The sequence below is a fragment of the Lissotriton helveticus genome, chromosome 2_2 (assembly GCF_964261635.1).
Source record: "Lissotriton helveticus chromosome 2_2, aLisHel1.1, whole genome shotgun sequence".
Lineage (NCBI taxonomy): Eukaryota > Metazoa > Chordata > Amphibia > Caudata > Salamandridae > Lissotriton > Lissotriton helveticus.
The window spans coordinates 141,333,580-141,359,220 of NC_136060.1; the positions used below are offsets into that span (position 1 = coordinate 141,333,580).

The 25,641-nt window shown below is 44.5% G+C and overlaps 1 protein-coding gene across 1 annotated transcript in view; it reads left to right on the forward strand.

Moving 5' to 3' along the window:
- CNGA1 (cyclic nucleotide gated channel subunit alpha 1) overlaps positions 1 to 25,641 on the forward strand; it is a 337,250-nt gene that overhangs the window by 285,013 nt on the left and 26,596 nt on the right. Inside the window, exon 7 of the mRNA XM_078678224.1 lies at positions 16,148 to 16,254. Coding sequence (XP_078534350.1) covers positions 16,148 to 16,254 — 107 coding nt within the window. The remainder of the gene's footprint in view (positions 1 to 16,147; positions 16,255 to 25,641) is intronic.

The window sequence follows — 25,641 nt, forward strand, 5'->3', positions numbered from 1 at the left end:
AAAGATGAACGCATACAACTCACATGGCAAATGAGTGAAACTAACATCAACTTCTTGGATGTACACATCTACAAAACAGGACAAGGGTTCACTACAGATCTGTATCGTAAACCCACGGATCGCAACAACACCCTACATTACACCAGTTTCCACCAGGGATCTTTAAAGAAACACCTCCCGTATTCGCAAACGTTACGTGTGAAACGTATTGTGTCCATTAAAAATACATCTAATGACCGGATCAATGAAATGCATGATCGATTCAAGGAGAGAGGATATCCTGAAAATGTCCTTGACGATGCTATCAAACGCGTTGAAATGACCAGCCAACAAGAAGTTTTGAAGAAAATCATTAAAGCCAAAGACCAACGCATTGTCCTGGTATCTAAATTTTCCACGTCAAGTGCTACCTTCAAAAAAATTATCCTCAAACATTGGCCTATTTTACAAATGGAACCTGACTTCAAAGATGCATTTAAATCGCAACCTATCTTTGCTTACACCGCAATAATAACATCAAAGAAATCTTTGCCAAGAACACCGACACCACAGTTGAATACAGAGGAACCGGCCCATGCATGAATTTAAACAACTGCAATTGCATCATCAAAGGTAACAACATCACCCATCCAATGAAAGAGACCGTTATCAATCTTCATGTTAATGCCACATGTGATACTTCTAACTTGATCAATGCACTTAAATGCCCCTGCGGGAAAATATACGTAGGGAAAACTGAGAGAAAAATAAAAGTGCGCATTAATGAACATAAATCGAACATTCGCACAAGGAATGAAAAATCTAACGTAGCAGCACACTTTTCAGAATTCAAACATAACATCGCCCAGTTGAAATTCATTGTCCTAGAAACGACTACAAAAAAGGAAGGAAGAGACAATCGCAAATTCCTTTTACAGCGTGAAATGGAATGGATTTATCGGCTCCAGTCGATGAAACCATTTGGACTCAATGACCGCATTGAATTTAGTTGTTACTTATAAATGTATCTGCTATACTTGTTTACTTCCCTTTGGAAAAGCTGCCGTACTTTGTTCTATACTGCGCCCATGTAGTCTTCAGCTTTGTTAATGTCTTTTTCACCCTTATATTTGCACTTATTGATGACACCATCTTCTCTTCTTTTCATTTGTTTGTCTAACCGACTTATTTACTCCATTATTTTACCTTTAGGTTTTTTTCCACCCAAGATGTCCGCCACATGAGTCCGTCTTTTATTTTTAGCACCGTATCCCGTAGGCTCTTCCTATTACATATGCTTATAAGCCTCACTTACGTTTTTTCACGTAACACTACACCGGGAAGCCGCATATCGGCGTTTACCCATGAACATCACGCTCGTACTTTCAAGTAAGTCATATATGCTTTTTTACGGGTTTGTTTCCGTTAGTTAACCCTTGACCAGCCTGAATACTTATACGAACCCACCTTCTTTTTTCAGCTGTACTTGAAGTACCTCATGTTCATCGAGTAAGTACGTGGCTTCGACCACCAACGATCACCTCACTGCACATTTAACTTCCATCACTACCCTATCACGACCACCCCGGTTATGTTCCTCACTCAACCCCCCCCTTCACTCACTTACACACTCATTTTTCCGCAACCTATAACACCACGGCGTTTTATAATCCTGAGCACGGACACTCCTGTTACTTTATTAACCCCACCTATACATTTGCTTACTATAGACCTGACTGCTCGTTATATCTTCTTCGTTTCAGAAACTCCTTGATAAAGGGCTAGATCAGCCCGAAATGCATTGGAGTCTTAATTTGAATGATACCTCAGAAGTTAAAAGTTCGTATTTACCTACATCTGATATGCTACAAATATCATGAACAGTACCTTATGAACAAAAAATAAATCAATACATACAACCATTTTGGAGTCTTTTGTGAACCCCAAGGTGTGCCTCAACCACAGGGATGCACTCACATTGATGCGTGCACTACTTTTCTTTATCATGTAAACGCCACCGGACGGAGACGTTACCTGAGAGAGCACCCAATTCTAAAAACTTTACCTTTCCACTGTTGAACCTTCAAAGTACCATCGCAGTGCACCCTCTACCCACTACTAACAGACCCCTCTTCCCATAAAGAATCCAGGATCAACAACACTCCTGGAGTTAACATGCTTAAGGACAGCTGTGCACCAAGCAGAAGAACCCATAATACAAATATACTACAGAGTGCAAATCAGAGTCCACGGAACAGTGAACGGACTGTCAAGAATGTAACTGGAAGTCTGATGCTATCTAATCATCATTTTGTCCTTGCTTCACACTTTGAGGAGTTGATGCCAGGGGTATGGAGCCATCATTTTACACATTAGCTGGATCCCAGAAGTTGTCCACCTACATTTCGCTATGGCTGGGCACAATCTTGGGAAGGTCAACACTTTATGGTCATGTAGGCAACTTTTCACAGTGGCGGAGGAATTCACTCCTCACTTCTGCACGCACATTTTGCAATATTATATTCAACTAATTCCTTAAAATGGGATTAAAATCAATCAATCAATCAATCAGGGCATTGAAAAGCACGCTACTAACCCATAAGGGTCTTAAGGCTCTGGGGGGTCGGGGGTTGGGGGTGCGGGGCGCTCCGTTCAGCCGAAGAGCCAGGCCAGCCAGCATGGCATGGCTCAGTGCACATGTGCCTCTAGAATTTGTCTAACTTTTAGGGCACAGGTTTAAAATAAATAAAGGAAGGAATGTGTGCACTAATTTGCAGGGAAGATCAGCAAGGGCCTTAAGAGTTTGGTGGGCAGGGTACAAACAGGGAGGAGTACTCTGTTCGTCAAACATTCAGTTTAGCAGTTCTATTTTGAATCAGATAAACCATTATCCTTCCAGCAAAAGAGCCTCTGCTGCCATGCTTAATTTGTGCCAGTGGTTTCCGGTGCTCAGCACCGGCACTTATTACATGTCTATGCGATATTTCTCCCCTGGGCAATAGGCCCGGTAATTAATAAAAATAAATCCCTGTTCTCCTTCTGTGGTTGCCTGCAAGTCCTCACAGAAAGGCACACCCTGGTCCAGTAGTATCACGTCACGGAGACGACTGCTGATTAAAATGTGTTTCAGTTGAGAGTGGACGGATAATTTTCAGTGGTGGAAGCAGGCTTGTGTGACGTTACGGCAGTGGTTTGTATGAGCAGCTAGAGTAGCGAGACGGCCCTCCTGCCAGGCGCCTGACATCGCAGCTGAGGTGGTCCTGCCGAGGCCCCAGCTCTGGCCAGAGCAGAGGTATGTATGATGGCGTGGGTGGGCTTCCTAGGGGGTCAGGTGCAACCACGCAAGGGCTGTTAACTGATCTGTACTCCACTACTATGGCATCAACAATTGAAGGAGGGGACTCATTCTGCAGACCCCACCAGGGCCGGACTGGCTACCGGGCAGACGTGTGTGCTGCTGAGCAGGGGGATGCTTTAGTTGATGGGGACCTGTGTGTGCAAAACGAAATTCGTTTTGCTATTTTTTTTCAAAGCGCACGCAGGTCCCTATCAACGAAATACGCCCATACCACGGAGAAATCATCCCCCTGCTCGGCAGCACACACAACTGCCCGGTAGCCAGTCCGGCCCTGGACCCCACCCTCTTCAATACAGAGGGGGACCGTTTTGGAAGGGCAGCCCGGGAAAAGCAGGTCGTGATGTTTGTGTCTCCTCGCACCTCCAGAGAGCTGTTTTGCTAATTAAAGCCCTCTAATTTTTCAGTGGTGTCCAGCTCCAACTCGTGGAGGCCACAGGCGATTCTTTACTGTGGCTCAACCATTTTTCGTATTTTTTCTTTATTATTGGGGCTACAGAGCTTGGCCCCAGTCAATCAACTGCCTCTGCTTTGCCCAAGCACAAGAGTTTCCTCTCTTCCTCGGAGAACCAGTACCCTCCTCTTGGTATCAATACTGCGCCTGTTCTAGGCCCTTCTCCAAGCCTGTGATGGGGTTATGTATGTACGTCTTGTTTGTTTTATGCTTCCTACAGAATCACGTTTTTCTACGCATAATCACTATTTGGCTAACAACTGTCTGTTGCTACATACCTGATGATGATGCAGCACATTTTTATATAGTGTCACTATGGGCCTTATTATGATGTTGGTGGGCCCCCACCGACAGGCCGTCAGTGACGGGCCCACCGACATCTAGCATAGCGGTCTGACTATCGCATTACAATGCGGTCGGTCGGACCGCAGTCTACCGAGGGACCGACCGACACCTCCAACAGGCTCAAGGATCACGTCAGAGCGTCAGTCTGACCTTAATCCCTACAATGGGGCGGTGTCGGTGGATGCACCGCCGTAGAAATGATGATGGCCCTCTTCCCTCTGCCTTTACATGGCGGTCTGATCGTCAAACGGAATTGAACTTTGTGGGTCTCCACAATGGGCCCAAAGGGGCACATGTGATGCCCCCCCCAAACATCCATGCATGTAGTGCCTGGCACATGGTGCATGGATTTTTGAAAACTGTTTTTTGCATTGTAGCTTCCGCTGAGGCCCTTTTCTAGGGCTGCAGCACAAGCTGCAGTGCAAAAGTGCAGTTTTCCGACTGTCTGCATGGCGCTCGCACTGTAATTGGGCAGGTGTAACCACCGACATGTAGTCGGTCGGACACCTGGTCGATATGATTGCAGTCGAACGCTCGTCCGAACACCATCGTAATGAGGCCATTATTTGTTTTATTTCCTTCACATGTATCTCTGTGCCAAGAAATAACTCGCTTGCTGCAGGGCTCCTAGTGTGCTCCAGCAGGATTCAGGTAGCAACAAAAATGTCAAGATAATGCTGCACGCAGGTGCTTAAATGTTATGTTCCTGCTGATTGGAGTTTTGTCTAGTAGTAATTTTGACTAGCGCAGAGGGTTAATATGCCTTCTGCAAAGAATGTGTACCATGCACATTACAGAACTGTATTCATGTGGATAGTACAGTGGGTTTCAGTTTTTGTTACAGAGATCCTTTTGTTACTCCTCTTTATAAATTACAATCCTACTATACCACATACAGCAGACTCAGTTGAATTTTGTGCTGTATTAGTTAAAAAGTGCATGTGGAAGCTTCCCTAAATGGAGTTGAAAGGCTGACTTCATTTTGAAATAGGTGGCAGTGAGATTTTGTAACTTATACTCTGGTCATGTAATATAACTATTTGTTTGAGAAATGAGCGCCTGATTCTCCATCAAAGCTTAATCCCAGTGGTATAACTGACACTTTATTATCTTTTATCAGGAATACCGATTGTGATGCCATAAAACAACTTTTTATGACATACAACCTTAACACAGTTAATGAATCGCTATTGTGTGTCTTGTACAGCACAGCTATGCATTGATGAAGACATGCCAAGAATGAAACAGCCCTGTCACCCCTCAACTTTACATAATTAATTACTGTATAGTTTATAAAGCAGAGGTGTACTCTATTTTTGCAGCCTTTGTAATCAGAGATGAAAATTGCTAAATGTAAAACAAACAACGGAGCAATCAAAATAGTATTCCTGTGAGTTTAAAATACAGATATGATAACCTCGGTGCTCACAAACTGTATATCATGAATCAATTGGGCATTTTGATAAACAATCTTGGGCCTCTCCAATTTGTCTTTTAATTGCAAAAAACTTTGTTAGTGACTAAATAGAAAGTGTTATGTTTCACACAGCTGCCCGATATGGGCTCAGGTAGCAACCCGACCTTTCACCTACATTTCTCCTGCCATTACACTACATAACGGTTCTTGGTACTGACCTTCTACCTGGTTACGGTGATGCCTAAATGACATGAGGTTGTCTCTGAAAACTAGTCTCATTCATAATGCATGACGATTCTTGGGATCACAGCAGGACACAGCAGGGCACCATCTCCTGCATATTAACTATGTATAAGGGTCACTCCTTCCGTCATACTAGTCCGACGTGACACATCAAGGTACATCCCCTGGGGGTACCACATTGGGTATACAAACACCATATCTCTTCAGAGGCAAGAGAGGAGAAAAGGACTTCGATGACGACACACCGACGTGAGACGCCGAGGTTCCTGCACGCAGACACTCCAGCTCGCAGTGGTCTGACATCCCATGCAGGGTATCCATCTCGAGGCCAAGCCGGGGTCCCACAGTCTCTCACTTCAGGTAATGGGGTCGACGTTATCCTAGAGGGATTCTTGGCTTTTACACCTACATACATACTAGGTAAACTTAGGTACATGTAGTTAGGGTCGCATCATAGGAGTACGCATTTTATTGGCATGTATTTTTATACTTGCCTGTATTCGGAGTTTTAGCACTATGGTGGAAATCTAAAATCCTTTTATTCTGTTGGAGCTTACGATCATTTATATCTGTTTCTGTATTATGTTTATTTCAGCACACCTATTTTACATTAGAATGAACCTGGTTCAATAAATGCTTATTGAAACCCCCCCACCCCCACTGTTTATACTCTGTATCTCTCTGACACAAAGTGAGCACAAGCGACTGAACGAAAAGTATTGCACTGTTTCCATGATTCTGAGGGATCAGGGTTGTCATGTTCGATAGTTGCCAAGAACTATGCTCTCCTTGGTAAGAGGGGTTTCTAGTGGCACTGTGAGCTAGCTGGTATGCAGGCTAGCATACCTGGTGGGGGTGTCTAGAATCAGTCTGGACACCAATCCTAATGTGTAAATTGTCTAAAAGCACAGATCCTATGTAGGTTTATAGGAACTACATGACAAAAGTAAGAAAAAGTATTTGGTAAGGACTAATCTATGACATTCACATGATCAAAAATGGACTTATCCATTCAAACCCAGGAGTGAAAGTTTAAATAAGAATCCTGCAAGATGAAAACATGCCTATCTAAATAAATGGAGCAAAGGATGAGTAACAACATAAACACTGATAAAATATTTGCTTTACTCATTCTCTCTGGCCTTTGGTCTGGCGATGGTACCAGTGGGAGCTACCTAGGCAACAAGTCATGTTACACTACATTGATTTTACATATTGGTGCACCAAAAAAACAATGCACATGAAAATATGCCTTGACTAATGAACTGGGTAGGGGCATGGCATGAAATCCCAGAAAGTTATTAGACATTTTCGCTAAGAAAACTTTAGCATACCCCAGTAGATATTGCATACAGCAACAGGTCTTTCCTCTGATAACTATCAGTAAATTAAGCAATACCAAAACAACATGAGGGTTGAAAAACAATCAGTGACATTTCAAAGCCAATTTATGACAAAGAGGAAGAATTTTAAAAGGCACTAAAACGGTCAAGATCAGATTAAGCAAGCTGGAAATAAGAAGTTTTAAAGTTTAGAAAAAAACACTGAGAAAAAAAACCAAAGCTCCAATGCGACTCAATGGGCTTGAGTGAATGGGGCCTTTGTAGTCTCATTACAATTGTGTGTAAGTCAGATCCATCCCTGCGGTGCTTCAATGTTCTTCTAGAGGAATTTATGAAAGTCAAACTTTTCCAGCAGTGCAAGGCAGGACACTGGGCAGCTAGGGTTTCATGTATTTGGATGTGATGAAACAGCACAGATTCCAGTGCCAATCTATCTAATGGCGTCCCACTGGAAAGTTGCCCATCTTGTCTCACATGTCCCTGAGCCAACAGAAGGGCAGTTGGTCTGACCTTTGAGAAGCCTTTTCTGTTCTTGGGTAAAAGGGAAAGCAGGCTAGAACACAGTCCTTTCAAAAGACAGGTGAAGATTCTTCTGGTTCTGATCTTCTCCAAGTTCAGTTCTTTATGAGGTGCTGATGGTGAGATACTTTTCTAATAGTAGTCACATGGAAGGGATTTGGCAAGAGATCCTAATCCCATTCTCTTGTTATATTCCATATAGGTGCCCCAATATCGGCTCTGGTACTAATTGCACCTTTCACCTACATTGCCCTCATATTGCGATACATAATGGTTCTTAGGACAAACATTTTACCTAGTTGAGGTAATGATTAAGAGGACCTGGGGTTTTCTCCTAAAAGCCTAAGCCTCGTTCATTATGCATGAGGATTCTTGGAATCACAGCTGGACAGCAGGCCGAACATCTCCTGCATAAAAACTATGTACACGGGTCATTCCTTCCGTAATCCTAGTTCGACATGACACTGCGAGTTATATCACCAGGGGGTATCACTTTTGGGTATATATACATCATCTCTTGCTAAGGTAGAGGAAGGAGAAAAAGACTTCCACGCCTACACACTGACACAAGACGCTGAGGCTCCTGCATGCAGATACTCCAAACACAAACCCACAGTGAAACCAGCATTCAAGTCATACTTCCTGTCCCTTTACTCTAGATCCTGCTCTGGGGATCTTTCAAGATGGCAGGACCTCAAAACCTCTCAGTAGAGTTTTTGCTACTATCCTAGCCATTCTCCTAAAATAAGGAAACACCCCCTTTTTTAGTTTAGTTTTATATAGCACAAACTAGACCTGAAGGTATCAGAGCATTTTTCAGGAGCACCAGTTGCATTACAGATGGACAGATTCATTAGGTCTTGCTGGCGTTGCAGGGCGAAGCCCTGCCACCAACGAGACTTATAGCCGCCTTGCTCCCTGCCAAGGGAGTCAGAGCAGTGAGCGAGCAGCTCCAGACCTGTGCACGAGCCGACTCAGGTCGGTGAGCGCACGGGAACGTCAACGTGCATGTTCACGCGCGTCACGCTCCTGTCCTCCCGCGTCTCTGCCGAGGCGCGCTCCAGGCCGACTTGCGGTGTGCGTCACAGCGTGTTCCAGCGTTTCTGTGGCCGGAGGTAGGTAAGTGAGGGCCGGGGGGGATTTGTTTGCTTGTTTTATATGCTTATCCACTTAAAGTAGAGTTATTAAGTCACTTCGTCCTGGCATGGTTGTTTACATGCACAGACTTTCATTTGGCAATGCTATGCATTCTGGGAGTTGAAGACTTCATATGCTTTAACTAAACAATTTGGCTAACACATTTGATGCCCATGATTTCTATCAGAAGCCTAGAGCAGGAAACTTCCTGTCTCCTGTCGATATTCAGATATGTAGTAAGGCATAGATGGACATATGCATCGGTGTTCGTTCTCTTGTTCTCTCGTTCTCTCTCTCTCTCTCTCTCTCTCTCTTTCTCTCTCTCTCTTCCCCCCACCCCCCCTGTCGCCGCCCTTTCAGCACAAAAGTTATTCAATTGTTATTTAATGCTGCAGAGTATAATGCATTCATGCAAAAAGAGCATGCGGTCCGGTATTCCCCCTGGGAGGCTGGAGGGGTCTTTAGAAATGCTGGCAGGCTCTTGTGAAGGTCAGTTCCAACCATGACCTTGGACTGAGCCCAAGGTACAACTGATGTTATTGCGACACTAATGTGAACTCTTGCCCTCGCAGGCCCGCACTGAGCCTCTCTTGTGATAGTAAAGGGCGCCATGTTTGCAGTGAATGATTTATTTATCTCTGAGCATTTAAGGACACCGCGTGCGGCCACGAGGCCACCCACGCATTTTTTGCGGACTTTGCATATCAGGTGACTTGCAGCTCCCGTTGTGCATATTATCCCTTCCAGGATAACGACTGGAGAAATAACCGGGCACCCTCGAACAGCGTGTGAACCCTTTATTAATAAGCTCATTGGAGTGTTTAAAATACACCTGACAATGCTCTGTTGCAGCACGTGGGCGTCACCACCTTCAGTGACTGTGGCTTCCCCTAGCGTCGCGTGGCAGGTTATCCCCAGGTGGGGCCCTGCACATTAAGTGATTTTTTTTAATAAAAAGAGATAAGAGAAGTTGCGTTCATCCAACTAACTGGCATTCATTTACAACATAATTGGCGGGGCGAAGAACAGAGTGAGGCATGCAGTTGCACACAGACCTGTGATGCGGGCACTCTGGAGCCGACCCCCTGTACCAATGGATGCGGGGCCAAGGGGCAGTGGAGGAGAGTCCATGGTGTGTCATTGGCCCCATGCATGTCAGTGTCTCGCCCCCATGAAAGAGACGTACCTTGTGGAGCTCCATGGACGAGATCCCGGGAACCAGTTGCGTGCCAGAGTATGCCAGCCTCGGCCTGTCGCCGGATGACTTGTGGAGGGATCATTGGCTTCTTCACATGATTACCACGCAGTGGCTCTTTCTAACAAGCATTGGCATAGCCAATAGGTCTCGCTTTTGGGACATTATGAGTATTTAGTTATACAGCACAATATCCTTGGTGCAACAACATAAACTGTTGCATGGCTAAAAACGTATTAGGTCCCAAAGGCGAGACCTATTGGCAATGCCAATGCTTTTTTGTATTGGTTAATTTGCTGTATTCATTATGGTATTACATGAGGCTGTGCGTTGGGCGTATTTTGTTATATGTTTGTGTGGACATATATGTTGTGTTTGGCCATGGAACGATAGCTACACACTGAAGCTCAAAACACATACAGGTAAGCATTTATATGTTTGTGGGGACGTACATGTTGGGTTTCATCCACATGTTGGGTTTCTTTGTTACTAATAGGTGCCTTTGTTGCAGTCAGCCACGACATTATACGTTAGTCTTAAAACTGGCAGTTTGTATTTTAATGTAAAACAATCCACTACAGTAACACCGGCAACAACGTTCAAAAGGAAACATGATCTACACTCAGGACGATGCAGTGGGCCTTTGACTGATTTAAATAACGAGCGGGTGAAATTTTTAATGTAATCTGGCCGTGTGTTTAAAATGTGAATGGAGTCCCGTGTGCTTCCTTTCTGGCCGGCTACATGATAGCCCGCATCAGTTTGAAAGATATATCCGTCAATTAGATAAGCTGCACTTGCCGCAGAAGACGATGTGGTTTCCAGACCAGTGGCAGTTGAGGTCCGCTGTCACTGGGATTAAACGAGTCAAGCCAAAAAATGTACCTGTGTTCCAATATACACACAGGTCTGCGTTGTCTTAAAGGGATGCTATGCAAAACCACATAGAAGCTTTACATTTATATCACAGTCCACCTTCCTCTCATCCACTTTGTAAGGAATTCTTCAAATGCAAGTGTGCCTTGCAGTCTGGTGCCAGAAACTTCTCTTTAAATTTACCACTGCTTAATTTGCCCCGGTGTCCGTTGCCGGTAGTCGGTGTTTCTTTTAGTGAGATCACAGCTTCTCCCCCACCCCCACTACCGAAGTCTACAAAACTCCTAACTGCGTACACTAACCTACTAGAGTGACATCAAATTATCCCACGAGTTCACTACAGTTCTATCAACTTATGTTTTTATTCCAGCTAATGAAACCAGAAAGGCAGTTACGTCACTGCCTTAGGTTTCATCAGAAGAAGTCTTTCCTTTTATTATTTTTTAAAGTGTACCAGTTACCTAGACGCCGCATTGTTTTGTGTTTTTTTCCCAACATATCTGTGTATAGATCTACGCCAACGCGCAGTTTCCTTTAACAGTATATGTTGTTACAGAGATTTGCATAACGCTGTATTGCCATTAGTATGGCCTCGCAGCAATCCCATAGCTCTAGACTAACAACTGCTTGATAAGATGCACTTTATATCTGGATTGTGCTGACCAAAACATAATTCTGCACGACTTCACATGACTGCCAATATCCACTACATGGTGAGTGAATGAATTGTTCATGTCTGTTGAGTGGCTCATTCATTCCCCCCTGCAAGCCCGATTTCTTTGCCCCTCCCACCCCCCACCTGCGCGCCTGATTTACAAACCCACAGGAACAATAGCTACACACTGAAGCTCAAAACACATACAGGTAAGCATTTATATGTTTGTGGGGACGTGTTTCACTTTCTTTTAAATATTTTTCATTTCACCATCGAAGCTCCTCCGTTACTGCCCCCAACTGATTCCCGTTGTTCATTACATCCATTCCACTGTTGCTCATCTTTCGCTGTCTCATTTTTTGAAAACTTTTTTTGGACCCAGTAGTTTTTGGGTGGGCTGCACCGTTCTAGCAAAAATGCTTTTTTCATGTTATGTCCATCACTGCCCCGTGCCTTCTCCTCTCAGTGCTCCGTGCTTGTGTCCCTCAATGTCCAATGCCTCTCCCTCACACCCACACCCTCACCCTCACATGTCCTCACCCTCACACACCCCCTCACCCACCCTCACACCACCTCACCCTCACACACCCCTTCACACTCACACACCCCCTGACACACCCTCACACCCCACCTCACCCTCACACACCCCCTCACCCCCTCACACCCTCACACCTCCTCACACACCCCCTCACCCTCACACACCCCCTCACCCTCACAACCCCTTCACACCCTCACCACCATCACCCTCACACTCCCTCACCCCCTCACTCTCACACCCCATCATCCTCACACACCTCACACCATCACCCTCACACCCTCACCATCACCACCGTCACCCCCACCCCGTCACACTCACACATCCCCTCACCCTCACATCCCCTCACCCTCACCCCTACACCCTCACCCCTACACCCTCACACTCCCTCATAACCCCACCCTCACCCTCACCCCTATACCCTCACCCTCACAACCCCTCACCCTCACAACCCCTCACCCTCACACCCCCTCACCCTCACACCCCCTCTACCTCACAAACCCTCACCCTCACAACCCCTCACCCTCACAACCCCTCACCCTCACACCCCCTCACCCCCTCACTCCCCCTCACAACCCCTCATCCTCACAACCCTTTCTCCCTCACTCACCCTCACACACACTCACCCTCACACACACTCACCCTCACACACACTCACCCTCCCACAACCTCACCCACCCTCACTGTCACTCACCCTCACTCACCCACCCTCACACACCCTCACCAGCATAGCATAACAAAACATAGCATAACATAACAAAACAAAACATAACATAACAAAACAAAGCATAGCATAACATAACAAAACAAAGCATAGCATAACATAACAAAACAAAGCATAACATAACAAAACAAAGCATAGCATAACATAACAAAACAAAGCATAGCATAACATAACAAAACAAAGCATAACATAACAAAACAAAGCATAGCATAACAAAACATAGCATATCATTACAAAACATAGCATAGCATCACATAGCATAGCAAAACATAGCATAGTATAGCAATACATAGCATAGTATAACAAAACATAGCATAACAAAACACAGCATAGCATAGCATACCAAATCAAAGTATAGGATAGCAAAACATAGCATAACAAAACAAAACAAAACATAGGATAGCAAAACAAAACATAGCATAGCATACAGCATCACTCAGCACCACCACAGCATCACTCAGGGGCACCACAACATCACAAAGCGCTACCACAGCATCACTGAATTCCAAAGCATCACTCGTTCGCCATCACAGCATCACTCAGCGCCACCACAGCATCAATCTGTGCAACCATTCAACAACAACTGGTTCAAATATGTTCTCTCAATGTGTCAAGCTTTATTACCAATGTAACAAAAACATGTTAATATTTCACTTCTGTTCTTGGATTTTCGTCACAATAAAATACACTGAACATAATCTTCACAAAAGTTATTTACAAAAGTTTAAGCTATTGCCATTATAAATTACAATAACTTTTATTTAGGTATTCATTATTAAAATTAAAAGCCATTGCTATTTGTAATATCAATACATGTAAGTCACGTAAATACAACACAAATTGGATTACAAAGGCTATAGGTGTCACATTTGCGAAAGGTATAACTATTGGCATTGTAAATGACAAAGCTATTAATTTCGCAATTTTCAAAAACAAAACATAAATAAAAAATGTGTCATTTACAATGCCAATAGCTCAAACTTTACTAATGCGAGACCTATTGCATTGCAAATGCTTGTTTTTTGTTAGGGATGGGGAGTTTAAGTGATTTGCCCAGAATACCAGGACAAGCGTCCCTGCAGAGACTCGAACCTGGTTCCCCCGCTTTGAGGTCGACTGCCCTAGCTGTAAGCCCACATCCTCTCCCCAAAAAACACCTCTTCTCCCTTGGAAAAACAACCCAGTCTGAATCTGATCCAGGACACTTCCTCTGACGACAAGAAACAACATTGTTGGTAAAGAGGACACCATACAAAGGTTAGTCTCACAACAGAGCCCTAATAACTACGGCATTGTTTCTCTGGGAGTTCCGGACTAACCTTTTTTATTGCCTATCTATTTCTCAGTCACTCTCCTGTTCTCACGTTCCCAGATAAAGAGGGACGCATGCTCTGTAATTAACCACACCTCCTTTTCTGACAGAGGTAAGCTGAGAGGCCAAAGTACTTTAATTTTACTAGCAAGGGACACCACATCTAATCATCAAAACTGGGAATGTAAATTACTGCCACTGGAGAAAGGTTATCTGGGCATTACTGTTTAATGACTATCCAGGTTTTAGGAGTTGATGGGCAGCTTTTATTAAAATAATTACTGGGCATATTTATCAAGTACTCAGTGCCACCAATGTACTGACTTTTGATAACTATTACAGTGGTGCACGCATTATTTTCATAGCCATTTTACTGGAAAATACGTCTTTCATTTGTAAGGAGGGTTTTACAAAGGGCAAAGCATACTAAAGCCTATGCAGTGAAGTAGACCTTTTAATGCTGTCGCTGCTAGGACAAACCAATCTCAATTTTGGGCATTCCTTCCCTTTTACACATTATGCACCCAGGCATTGTGGACTCCAATGTACTACATATAAGTGATTTAACTTATGTCAAAAGATGTTTTTTTCCATATGGCTGAAGTGGTTTAATTTGATTTGTGATGGATGCCTACTTTGGCTCCAGCCATTCAGGGCTGTAATAAAAGTCCATATGCCAGGCTTATGAAGGCACTCTTGTGGGTAGTATAAAACCACACTGCAGCCCAAATGTGGCATCTGACCTTTAAGCCATAACTTTTGTAAAGATAACAGCACATGCACTGGAAGGTGGTTAGCAGATTCTCAGTGTCCAATATGATTGTACATCCAGTCACAAAAAAGGGGGGCCACAGAAAAAGATGCACTGTCATACTCTGTCAAACAGAGGGGGGAGACTATTCCACAGCAGTTAGACATGTGGGTTATTTAACAGAATAGTATTGTATACCAAAGTAACTGAACACTACAAATTCATTGCGCAGCATTCAGTCATAACTTGAGATAAAACCAAGATGACACCCATAGTTTAAATGAAATCTTTACATTTATTTACAATGACGCACACTTCTGCTGAAAGTTTGTGATTTTGAAAGGCACACAACAGGAGTATCCAACGTTGGTCTATGTGGACCAGATGCTTTTAAATAATAATAATCCTAATAATAATAATAATAATAGCATAAGCAGTATCATATTTTAAGTAATATTTTTCATGAAAAGTCCAAAATTCAAAACAGTGAATGCCTAAAATGAGTCTTTTGAGGAAATGCAACTCTACAACGGCACTCAGTGTCTGACAATGTCAGAAATGAACCCACCCTTCTATTGTCCTAGTAATACCTAAAATAAAGCATATGTTCAGAGACCATCTAGCAGATTAATACTTAACTCCCAACTATCACTCGCCCTTACCCACTAACCTGCCCCCCTACTGTGATATGCTGGCTTTCTGCCCTCTACTTTACACCCTATTCTCTGCAGCTACATTCGTACATATCTTGTATCTTAAATCATGTTAATTCATCCTATCCTTGATGTTCATCCATACTATCCTCAATATTACAAGTATCATGCCTAAGAGGGCCGTTGAACTCTTTCTCACAAGTTGTTTGTGGTTTTAATGTTTGAACACCTTCTTAAGGTTTCAGCTGTTCAATGTATATCAAATGTTTGTTCTTATAATGCAAAATGCCTTCATGTTTCAGTATGCCTGAGCAATTTATAAAACTGCTAGATAAATAAATAACTACACGTGGCTATACTGAAATTGGTGTATTGATGCAGCCCTCATGGACATATGATGACCACCAGTAACATAGAACATGATGCTAGACGTTGATGGATGCTGTCCTCCATCTTTGGATTTCAAGGGTGGCCATAGTAAACATTGGAGTCATTATCTATTGCTGTCTTTATGCAGCACTAAACCATCTTACAATAAACAAAGTCTACAAACAGAATATAGCCACCTGTAGAAGAAAATGCCAAGTAAATGGAAGGACTAACCACATGCCAAAGAGTATCACACTGATCCCAGGTGTTTTCATTTCCTTTCAGGGCATGCTTTGAAGATCTTCAGCATGACTACATAGAAATGTGGTTCGTCCTTGATTATGCGTCAGATATCATCTATATTCTTGACATGTTTGTACGGACACGTACAGGTAAATATGATCCATAACGGTGATGCTTACAGGAGCCATTGAATCCATACAACACAAAATGTTAGTGTTAGCACTTCAGGGTAGCTCCAGAGAAATGAAACCAAACAAAAATTCAGGTGAGTAAAGTGATGTCCAGTTTTGTCCCCATGAAATTTGTGTTTTGGGCTTTTGTACATGTTGCAAACCTTTAAAGCATAACTAAAATCCTAGAAATGGTCTGGTTGAACTAAAACATAATAGTGAACAAATACATTTTCTGGATTAAATTGCCTGTCTTGTTCATCTGGCAACAGTCTCAAAATGTTCCTAAAAGTCTTCCTCAAGTACCCCATCGGTGTATTTTGAATGCCATCTCGCTTAACTAAACAAGTACGCCTTTATTTGCAGGAGTCTGTATTTTGATTTCGAACACATTAGACCTTCAAAGTTATGTTCTTTAAATTATTCCTCTTTAAAGGTTCCCTACAATTAGTAATGCCTATTCATCTTCAATCTCAAGCATTCTATTTGAAGGCTGGCCACATGCTGTGGTTTTGATGCAGATGGGGATTGATTAGGGGCCTTGATTTCCTGTTTTTTCCTCGGGGGAATGTTGCAGAAATCTAGTATTTACACACATCTTGACCCAAACTCAAGTATGTGGCTTGCCTTTTTCATGCAAGCCTCATACGCTGATATGTTTTGACCTTGGACTCCACACTTCACGTTCCCTTATGGTAGTTCTTATATAATTCTACGTATTGCTCATGCCATGGCTCGGCTGAGACTCCGAATGGGAGTAGGGGCCAATGTAGGGTTACTTGCTGTTACAGGATAGTGGTAGGTGATTTCCATGATCTCTGCTGAGATTATGGGGAGTGTTCTTCCCATGACCATTCCCATGTCCAGTTATAGTATTGTGCACATGCTCTACTAAGCTCGAGCTTCCATGTACCGTCATTCTACTCCAGCACAAGAACCAGGCATGATTGATTGTGGGTTTCTAAAGCGCTAGAATCGACTCCCGAAGGAGTATCTCTGCGCTGTAGACCGCTGGGGAACCCGTCCTGGCTTTCCCTGTGAGATGGTCCCTACTGGGTATCTCCAAGGTGAAACCAGGCATCCCCAGCGTATGTGGGGGGCCGTTGTGGAGATGAGGCAAGATAATGCCCAGAGTTGCCGAGTGTGATCCCTGGTTAGAGTAGGCACCGAGGTGAGAATTATCGAGTCCGTTGACCCTGGTCCAAGACCCTGCCGCATCGGGGATTGAACCCTGGTCCCGGGCCGTCCTCTGCTCCCGGGTCTGCCGCCTCTAACCAGTGAGCCACACCACTCCTCTGTGTTTGTTTTCTTTGACCAATGCTGGTCAGTAGCTGACTGAATGAGTCTCCCCTCCTCTACAGTGAAACACAAGGTAACAAGATCATATTTTCATTATTATGAAGATTGTTGTCTTTATGTGCATTTTATTCACTAATGCTAAGTGGCGTTTGTGTTTTTTATGCTTAAGCTGATAATCGCTGCTGAAAGGCAATGCCTAGTTATTTCAAGGCACCTCTGAAGTAGTACTTTTAAGGTTAGGACTCATGTGCTTAATGCCTGTCTCGTTCCGAGGGGCACAGTGCACATTTGGATAAATATCATGAGAGAACTGATAATTTAGGATTATTCAACTGCATGTTTTGGGTTAAAACATGTAGCTGGGGATGGTGCACTATTCAAACTTGATGCCAAGTTGAAGGTTAAGGAATTGTAAAGTTGTCTCTTCAGTGTCTGAGGATCAACAAAGGAGTTTAGATAGGTTGCAGCCTCACCTGCCATCTTACAGCTCTGGAGGCATACATTGGCTGTGAGTCCTCCTATGCCATCAGTTTCTGCAACTATGACCCTAAGATGCTCTTTACACGTTCAATAGATTTACCACCAGATAGTAGTAAATAGTAGGGATGAGAGGTCTGCATCGTGAAGGCGTCATGGCCTAATTACATTTTGGGGCAGAGCAGGGGGTGGAAGAAAATGTGTGTATTGGGGGATGCAATATGGTTGACCTGTCAGTTGTAAATATCCATGAGCAGTGCTTCTAATAGGTATCCAGGTGGGTTTCTGAATATGATGCAGGGGGGCAATGTAGTCATGGGGTCTAATTGTCACTTTGTAGTTGTGGTCACGGCTTTAGACGTCTGCATGAGAAGAATTCCAGCGAAGAATCTGCCTGGGATGCTTAAACTTCATTTTAGTTGTCTGAATGTTATGGTACAGAAGTATCGTTTACAATTCCTGCCATTTGGCATTCCCTTCTTATGGCTAGTCCAGGAACTTCAAAAATGGAATTCAGGTGCTGCCTGGCAACAGAAAGGATGACCATAGAGGCGACAGCAAAATAGTGTTGTCCCCCTGCCAAAGATAGAATTCTGTCTCCCTAGGAGTGTCATAGGTGCCCGAAGCAGAGGATTCACTCCCCAAAGAAGATGTCACTTGCAAAGGAAGGCTGAAGATGGAGTTATGAAAAGGTGCAGCTTGAGCAGCTTGGAACTTTTAGTGCTCAGAGTTTACCCTGAAAACTGATGCTTAAGAATTGTGCTTGTCTCTGATGCTTAAAATTGATTACTTGCAAAACAATTTTATTTTCCGTTTTCAGCATCCAAACCCTCCTCAACCAAGGAGAAACAGCAGCTTCAATCCTCCTTGAACCAATGGCATCCTTCAACACCATATCCCACCACACGCTGATCGAAAGACTCCACCACATCGGCAACCAGTGGGACGCACTCAAATGGATCACCTCCTTCCTCACTGAAAGAATCCAGAGAATCCACCTCGAACCTTTCACCTCAGATCACTGAGCAAAAGGAGATCACCTCTGAACAAAAGGAGATCACTCCCTCAGCCCCACGCTCTTCAATGCATATATGACCCCACTGGCCAACTTCGTCAGATCTCATTTTCTCAACATCATTTGCTATCTACGCAGATGACACCCAACTCATCTTCTCACTCACTGACGAGACCACCATCACCAGAACCAGCTTCCACAGATGAATGACAAACGTTGCCGACTGGATGAAGAACAAATGCCTGCAACTGAACACAGACAAGACAACAGTAATGCTCTTTGGTAACAGCAGCAACACATGGAATGACCTGGGGGCCCTCAGACTCAGGTCCCCCAACTGCACCCACTCCCTTCGACCACCCCAGAAACCTCAGACTCATCATTGATAACAAGCTCACCATAAAATGACAGATAATGCCATCTCCTGTGCCTGCTTCCTCACTACGCATGCTACCTAAGATCTTCAAGTGACTATCCCTCCACACGAGACGCACCATGACACAGTCCCTCATCACCAGCTGACTGGACTACAGCAACGTCCTCTATGTAGAAATCGCCACACACCACCTACAGAGACTTCAGACCATACAGAACACTGCAGCCAGACTCATCCTCGGCCTTCCCCGACGAACCCACATCACACCCCACCTCAGGCAACTCCACTGGCTTCCCGTACAGAAGAGATGCCAATTTAAGCTGATGACCCATGCACACATGGGTCTACACAAACAAGGACCACATACATTAACCACCGCCTGAACTTCCACCAATGATTGAGATGGCTATGCTCCACTTCCCTTTCCCTTACCCATACACCCCGCATCTACCAAAGCAGAAGTGGAGGATGCGCCTTCTCCCACATTGCAGCAAAGACGTGGAACAGCCTCCCCAAGCACCTCCAGGCCATCACCTCACTTCCGGAATTTCAAATGGCACTCAAGACCTGGCTGTTTGAATAAGACTCCGGGCCCTGCTAGTGCCTGGATACCCTCTTGGGTGATTAGCCACACTTTATAAATCCTGATTAATTGATGATTGAATGTCATAGCGCGGATTTATAGTGCAGTTCTATATCTCGAGATAACAGAGCCGGGAAGCTTAAAATGATTCCTCACGTCACAGGGACTCATTACAGTGGGTCTGAGATAAAAGTGATACCACTCCTTAATCCTGCAAGTGACAGTTGGAATCCTGAGCAACTGGGCAATGGTCTGGGCTGCTCTGACTGGGCGGAAGCTCTGCAATCAAATTAAATGTTGGAAGGGTTGGTGCCATTTACATTTAATGAGCTGTAAGGCAAAATGTTGGAACAGTGGGTTTTCTTTGCATTTGATGAACTTGACATTAAAATTGTGAATGTTGTTTACCAATGAACAGCTTAGACTATCTCTGGCTGGGATTCAGCTGTTTCACTTAAATTCAGAGCTGATAACTGGATTGCCCATAAATTAAACAAACCAGTGTATTAATAAATCTACAACAATATTTCCTACAAAGGTGTTTGTGTCAGTTTTTCACATCACCACTTCATAAAGTGATTACTATTATTGCATCCTGGTAAAGGCTATTGGTAGCAATACTATGTAGGAGTACATGGTTCTGGCTATTTGTCACAGTGTGAATCACTGCCTTCTGCCAGCCTGCCTGCTTGGATTGTTTCGTCCCAGTGAGCAGGAGCAATTTGGATGTGATCCCTGAATACAGAAACCACATTATCGAGAATTTACAATTTCGAGGACAGAATATCGAAAATAAAATATCAGTCTTGATTTTCTAAACCTAACTCCACATATATGTACTTATGTGGTATATATATCTTCAAGGTACATAGTTGTGGAGTTAAGAACAGTTAAACTATACTTCCGTACATGTACTTGACTTTTGATGTTTTGTCCCTTGATGTCCTGTCCTCAATATTCCTGTACCATAATATCTATGGTACCGATTTTCAGTAGTACAATCAGCTATTGCCATTTGAAAGCATTGGCTACTGAGTCGATGCAAAACAAGACTGGAGCCAAAGCAATGTGTCTTTCTTTGCTAGTGCAACAGCTTGTGCAACCAGGGGTATAGTTTGGTCATTAAGATTGGGGGGTGAGTGAGGGTCAGATATCCTGACAATCACACTGGAATATAATGTTCAAATACATTATATGATGACCAGTGCGCATGAGAGGTGCTTAAGGTGTAGTGGAAAGGTAGAGGAATGCACATTAGCAAGAGTACTAAGTGAGAGAAACACAATATTTTATAAAATACATTTTTTAGGACTTTCAGAAAAAAGAAGAGAGATTGTGTGTGTTTTTGACAGAGTGCTCATGCAAATATTCAAGGTGAAATCCTACACCTCACCATACCAGACTGAGAGCACCTATTCCCAAATGTTCATCAGAAAATAAATTTCTTAGGAGGGTGTAACACCCCCCTGAAAATACGCTCCCATGTGCAACAATGTCTCTTCTCACAGTACCTACTCCTTCCCTCCTCCGTCTCTCAACCTTTTTTTTTTTTTTTTTTGAAAAACCTTTATTGTTACTTAAGTCAGTTACAGTCACGGGCCTACAAACCAGCACGGTCGGCCACCAGGACAGAGGCGATCAACTCAAATCAATTAAGCCATAAAAATGCAGAAATCCGCCTTCCAAACACTCCGTTGTAACCAGGAGAATATTCGCACCACATTGATAACAGGATTAAAGAAGGTTTCTTTTAAAATTAAAGTTAAAGCAGGATCCGATGCCATACAATTAAGCCACAACAAGTCAAGGGCTGTTCATAGGACAGGATATTCACAGTCAGGACTACTGTAGGTGAGATATTAGCACTGGTGTATATAATCAGGATAAATAATAAACAGTAAAAACATCAACCCTTATTATCTGAACTAGCAAATCACACGGAGAGTTACCTCAACTCGGATCCCAGGAAAAGAAGGAAAAACAAGAAAGTTATAGAAAAGCAAATACAACACAAATAAAGGGCCATAGTAACAGAAAGGAAACAAAAACAATAATACCTCTCCCCTCACCCCCCCACCCTGCACCCCTGCATACGGCTACGCCCCACCCCCCTAGCAGCGTGCCTATCGCCCAGTGTCAAAAACCCGAAATACAGAAGGAAGAAAAATGGAGAGGAAAGACAATAATCTACACAAAAACAGAAGAAAGAGGGAAAGAAGAAAAGTTAATGAAAACCCCCCACGATAGGGAAAGGAAGAAAACATTGGAGGGTCCCCAGTACGGGCCCCCGGCCCCCCCCCCCACCGCCACGTAGCACTTCAATTACACCAGAGTTATTAACAAAGCCTCAAGATAAAGACATAAACAGGATAACATTCGCCGCTCAGATCCTCAAGTCACACCGCCAAGATGAAAGTCCCCCTGTGCATCGCCCTCAGAAATCAGAGTACCATCATTCACGTAGAGCCACCCAGCCCTAATCATAATCCAATCCCAGTCCAAGTGGTGCAGGGTCGGGCAATCAAAATACCGGAGTGAACAGACAGGCCAGTCCGGAGGAAGCTGGAGATCTAGCAATGCACCAGTATACGACACACTCGAAAGCCATCCACCGCCACTTGGTCGTTCACGATCCTGAGAATAAAGTTGAGTGCAAAAAGGATAGTCATTACGCAGTGTCTGGGTCTCATGAGGAAGCCCACCATCAGAAAAGGAGCGTGAAAGGGAAGCGATAAACACACATCTGGTGGTGTCTCCAAAGAAACCATGCACCCATAGAACCAGGTATCTCCGTGACAATCCACTTGGAACAAACCAGGGAGTCCTCCAAGTACAAGCCCTCCCTCTCAGCCATCGATAGTCATCTCCACACCTCACCGCAACATCTACATGGAAAACTGTAGAAGGGGCCACACCAACAAAGTCTCAGAAGGATAGTACCAGCTTCGGGCTCCCTTTCCAGTCCACATACACCGGGGCGTCTCTGTATCGATCCATTCCAGATTTCGTCCTTCCAGTACACAGGGGGATCCGGTCTCCACCCTTCGATCTGCAGAGCAGACTGCCACCGCTATGGTCAGGTATGTCCCATGGAGGCGCTACCCCCGAAAGGGGCTCCCAGCATGAGCGCCGCTCAAACGAACACAAGTGCCACCAGTCCTCGATATAGCGAGGAGCATAGTACTACCGCGTCCTCCACGCTGCACACAATACGGTAGCCAATTCCACTTCCCCACTGATGGTCACATATGGGCTCCCCCCAGACCAAAAAGTACCGCAGCAGCATTGTGCCTCAACCGGCCACGATCACCCGGAGTGCGGGATGAAAACAGCTGCACGCGGGCAAACCAGGGTTCCGTGTGGGAACAAAGGACGGCATCTAGGTCGCTATAGCATCAGTCAGCAGACGGGGGGGAGCATAATCGGCATATAGGGGTGGCGTGGTTCGCGTTCACCAGGCTCCGCGGATCAGGCGCTGGATGTACACTCTCGGAGATGGGCCGACCTCCATAGCGGTTGACCGGCACCTTCCGGGTCTGTATGGCCGTTGTTGTTGCACTCGCGGGCGGTAGCAGCATCACGCGGGGTCCCGGTTTCAGATCTCGTGCAGGCCACAAAATACGAAGGGTCATATCTCCGTCTTCAGGGCTCGAAAAACCCTCGGAGTCGGACACAACAACTCAGCACCCCTTCCGACATCCGGGAGCACAATCGCAGCGCAGGATAGCCGACAGGATCAGGCGGCGGGGGAAGAAAGTCGACAGAGCCGGGAGCCCGGGCGACCATCTTGGTCGCCGGTCTGGCTCCGCCCCCGTCTCTCAACCTTTTGAAATATCCAAGGAAGGCAACATTATTTCGGTTTGGCGGGTGAGCGTACTAAAGTCAATAGGGAGTAAATATGTTTTTGGAGGGCGAAGAAACATATTGAGAGTGGGTCATCCATAGAAGTCTAAGGGTCTTATTATGATGTGTTCATTGTATTCTGACCCATGCGTAAACCCCTGTTTACGCACAATAGGAATTACAAGTTAAAAAGTATTTAGCGCATACGATAATTATCAGATGCATTAAATACCTCAAGGTTTGATAAATTTCAGCAGATCAATCTTGGCAAAACTTAGAAGGCGAAAAGCATACCACATTTACTGTATCATGTGAATTTTGGTGCATTAAACACAAAAATCTGCATATTATTCCCCATAAACTCGAAATAGGTGCTATTTATTGTACCTGATAAATATTATACCACGTGGTATTGTTATTTGTTAGGTATGCTTGATTCGTTCCTACACTCGTAACCAGGACCTAAGAAAGGCATTTTAGAGGATGCTAGGATGAGCATGAGAATGAGGGTGGGTTAAGAGGTCTGGCCCTCACTATCAGTAGTATTAGACATAGTGTTAGAAATGGGGTCTGTAGTTGGCAGAGGTATGCACCTTGCCCAAACAGGGACCACCACTCTAGTCAGATACACACCCTTAATTATCCTGTGCTCACACTTAGGTAGGTCGGCACAGAGCAGTCAGGATCAACTTAAGAGTTAATGTTTAAAGTATTTGTGCGCACATTAATGACAGGAACACAGTGAAAACACAACAAACAGACTACATACCAGTTTAGAAAAATCGAATAAAACAAGACCAAAATGACAAACATCATGTAGAACTCAGGATATACAATATTAAAGATTTAATGTTAAAACACTGCTTAGAAGTCACTAGCGGTCAATAGGTTACTTGAGGTCACAGGGACTAGTGCAAACTCAAATTTCAGGCTGACCGTGATCCACGGCAAGCCAGCTACAGGACACAGACAGGTCCCGCTGAAATAGTAATTTGGATGGAGTAAAGCGTCGTCGTCGAACCGTGGATGGAGGCGAGCACCATAGTTGATCCGTGGATGGAAGTGAGTGTCTGTGCTGATCCGCACCATTGATGGAAATTTCATTTACGAACCCCTGTATCATGCAGGTACAGCGTCGTCATTGACCCGCGCTGACTGTAGAGCCGCTGTCGTCGAGCTGCCGCAGCGTCGGCATCAAAGGGCAATGTGCCGGTTTCTATCTGTGCAAAGCCGCTGCTGCATCAACGTTCATATAGAAAAAGCTGCAGAAACCCACTTCTGAGGCCCAGGACTGAAGGGGGTACCTCAGACAAGGGCAGAACTCGCAGAGTCCAGCAGCACCAGAAGAGTTGCACGAAATCTTTTTTGACCCAAGCCATTGAAGAAACTTGGGTTCAAGGATGTAGAGAGCAGGTTGATTCCCTCTCACTCCCAGGCAAGGAGCAGCAGGAAGCAGGCCAACACAGCACAGCAAGTTGCAAAGTGGCAGAGTCTCCCTTACAGAACAGCAATCAGCAGGCATCAGGCCAACACAGCAGAGCAAATCCTTCCTGGAGCAATGCAGCTCTTCTTCCAGGCAGAATGCCCTAGGTTTTAGCAAAGTTCTGATTTTATGGCATCAGGGGTCCAGTACTTATACCCAAATGTGCCTTTGAAGTAGGGGAGACATCAAAGAGGCCTTTGAAGATCACAAGGTCCCTGCCTTTCCTGCCCTACCTCCAGACACATTTAGGGGGATTATGCAACTCTTTGTGTGGGAACAGACGCAGCCCT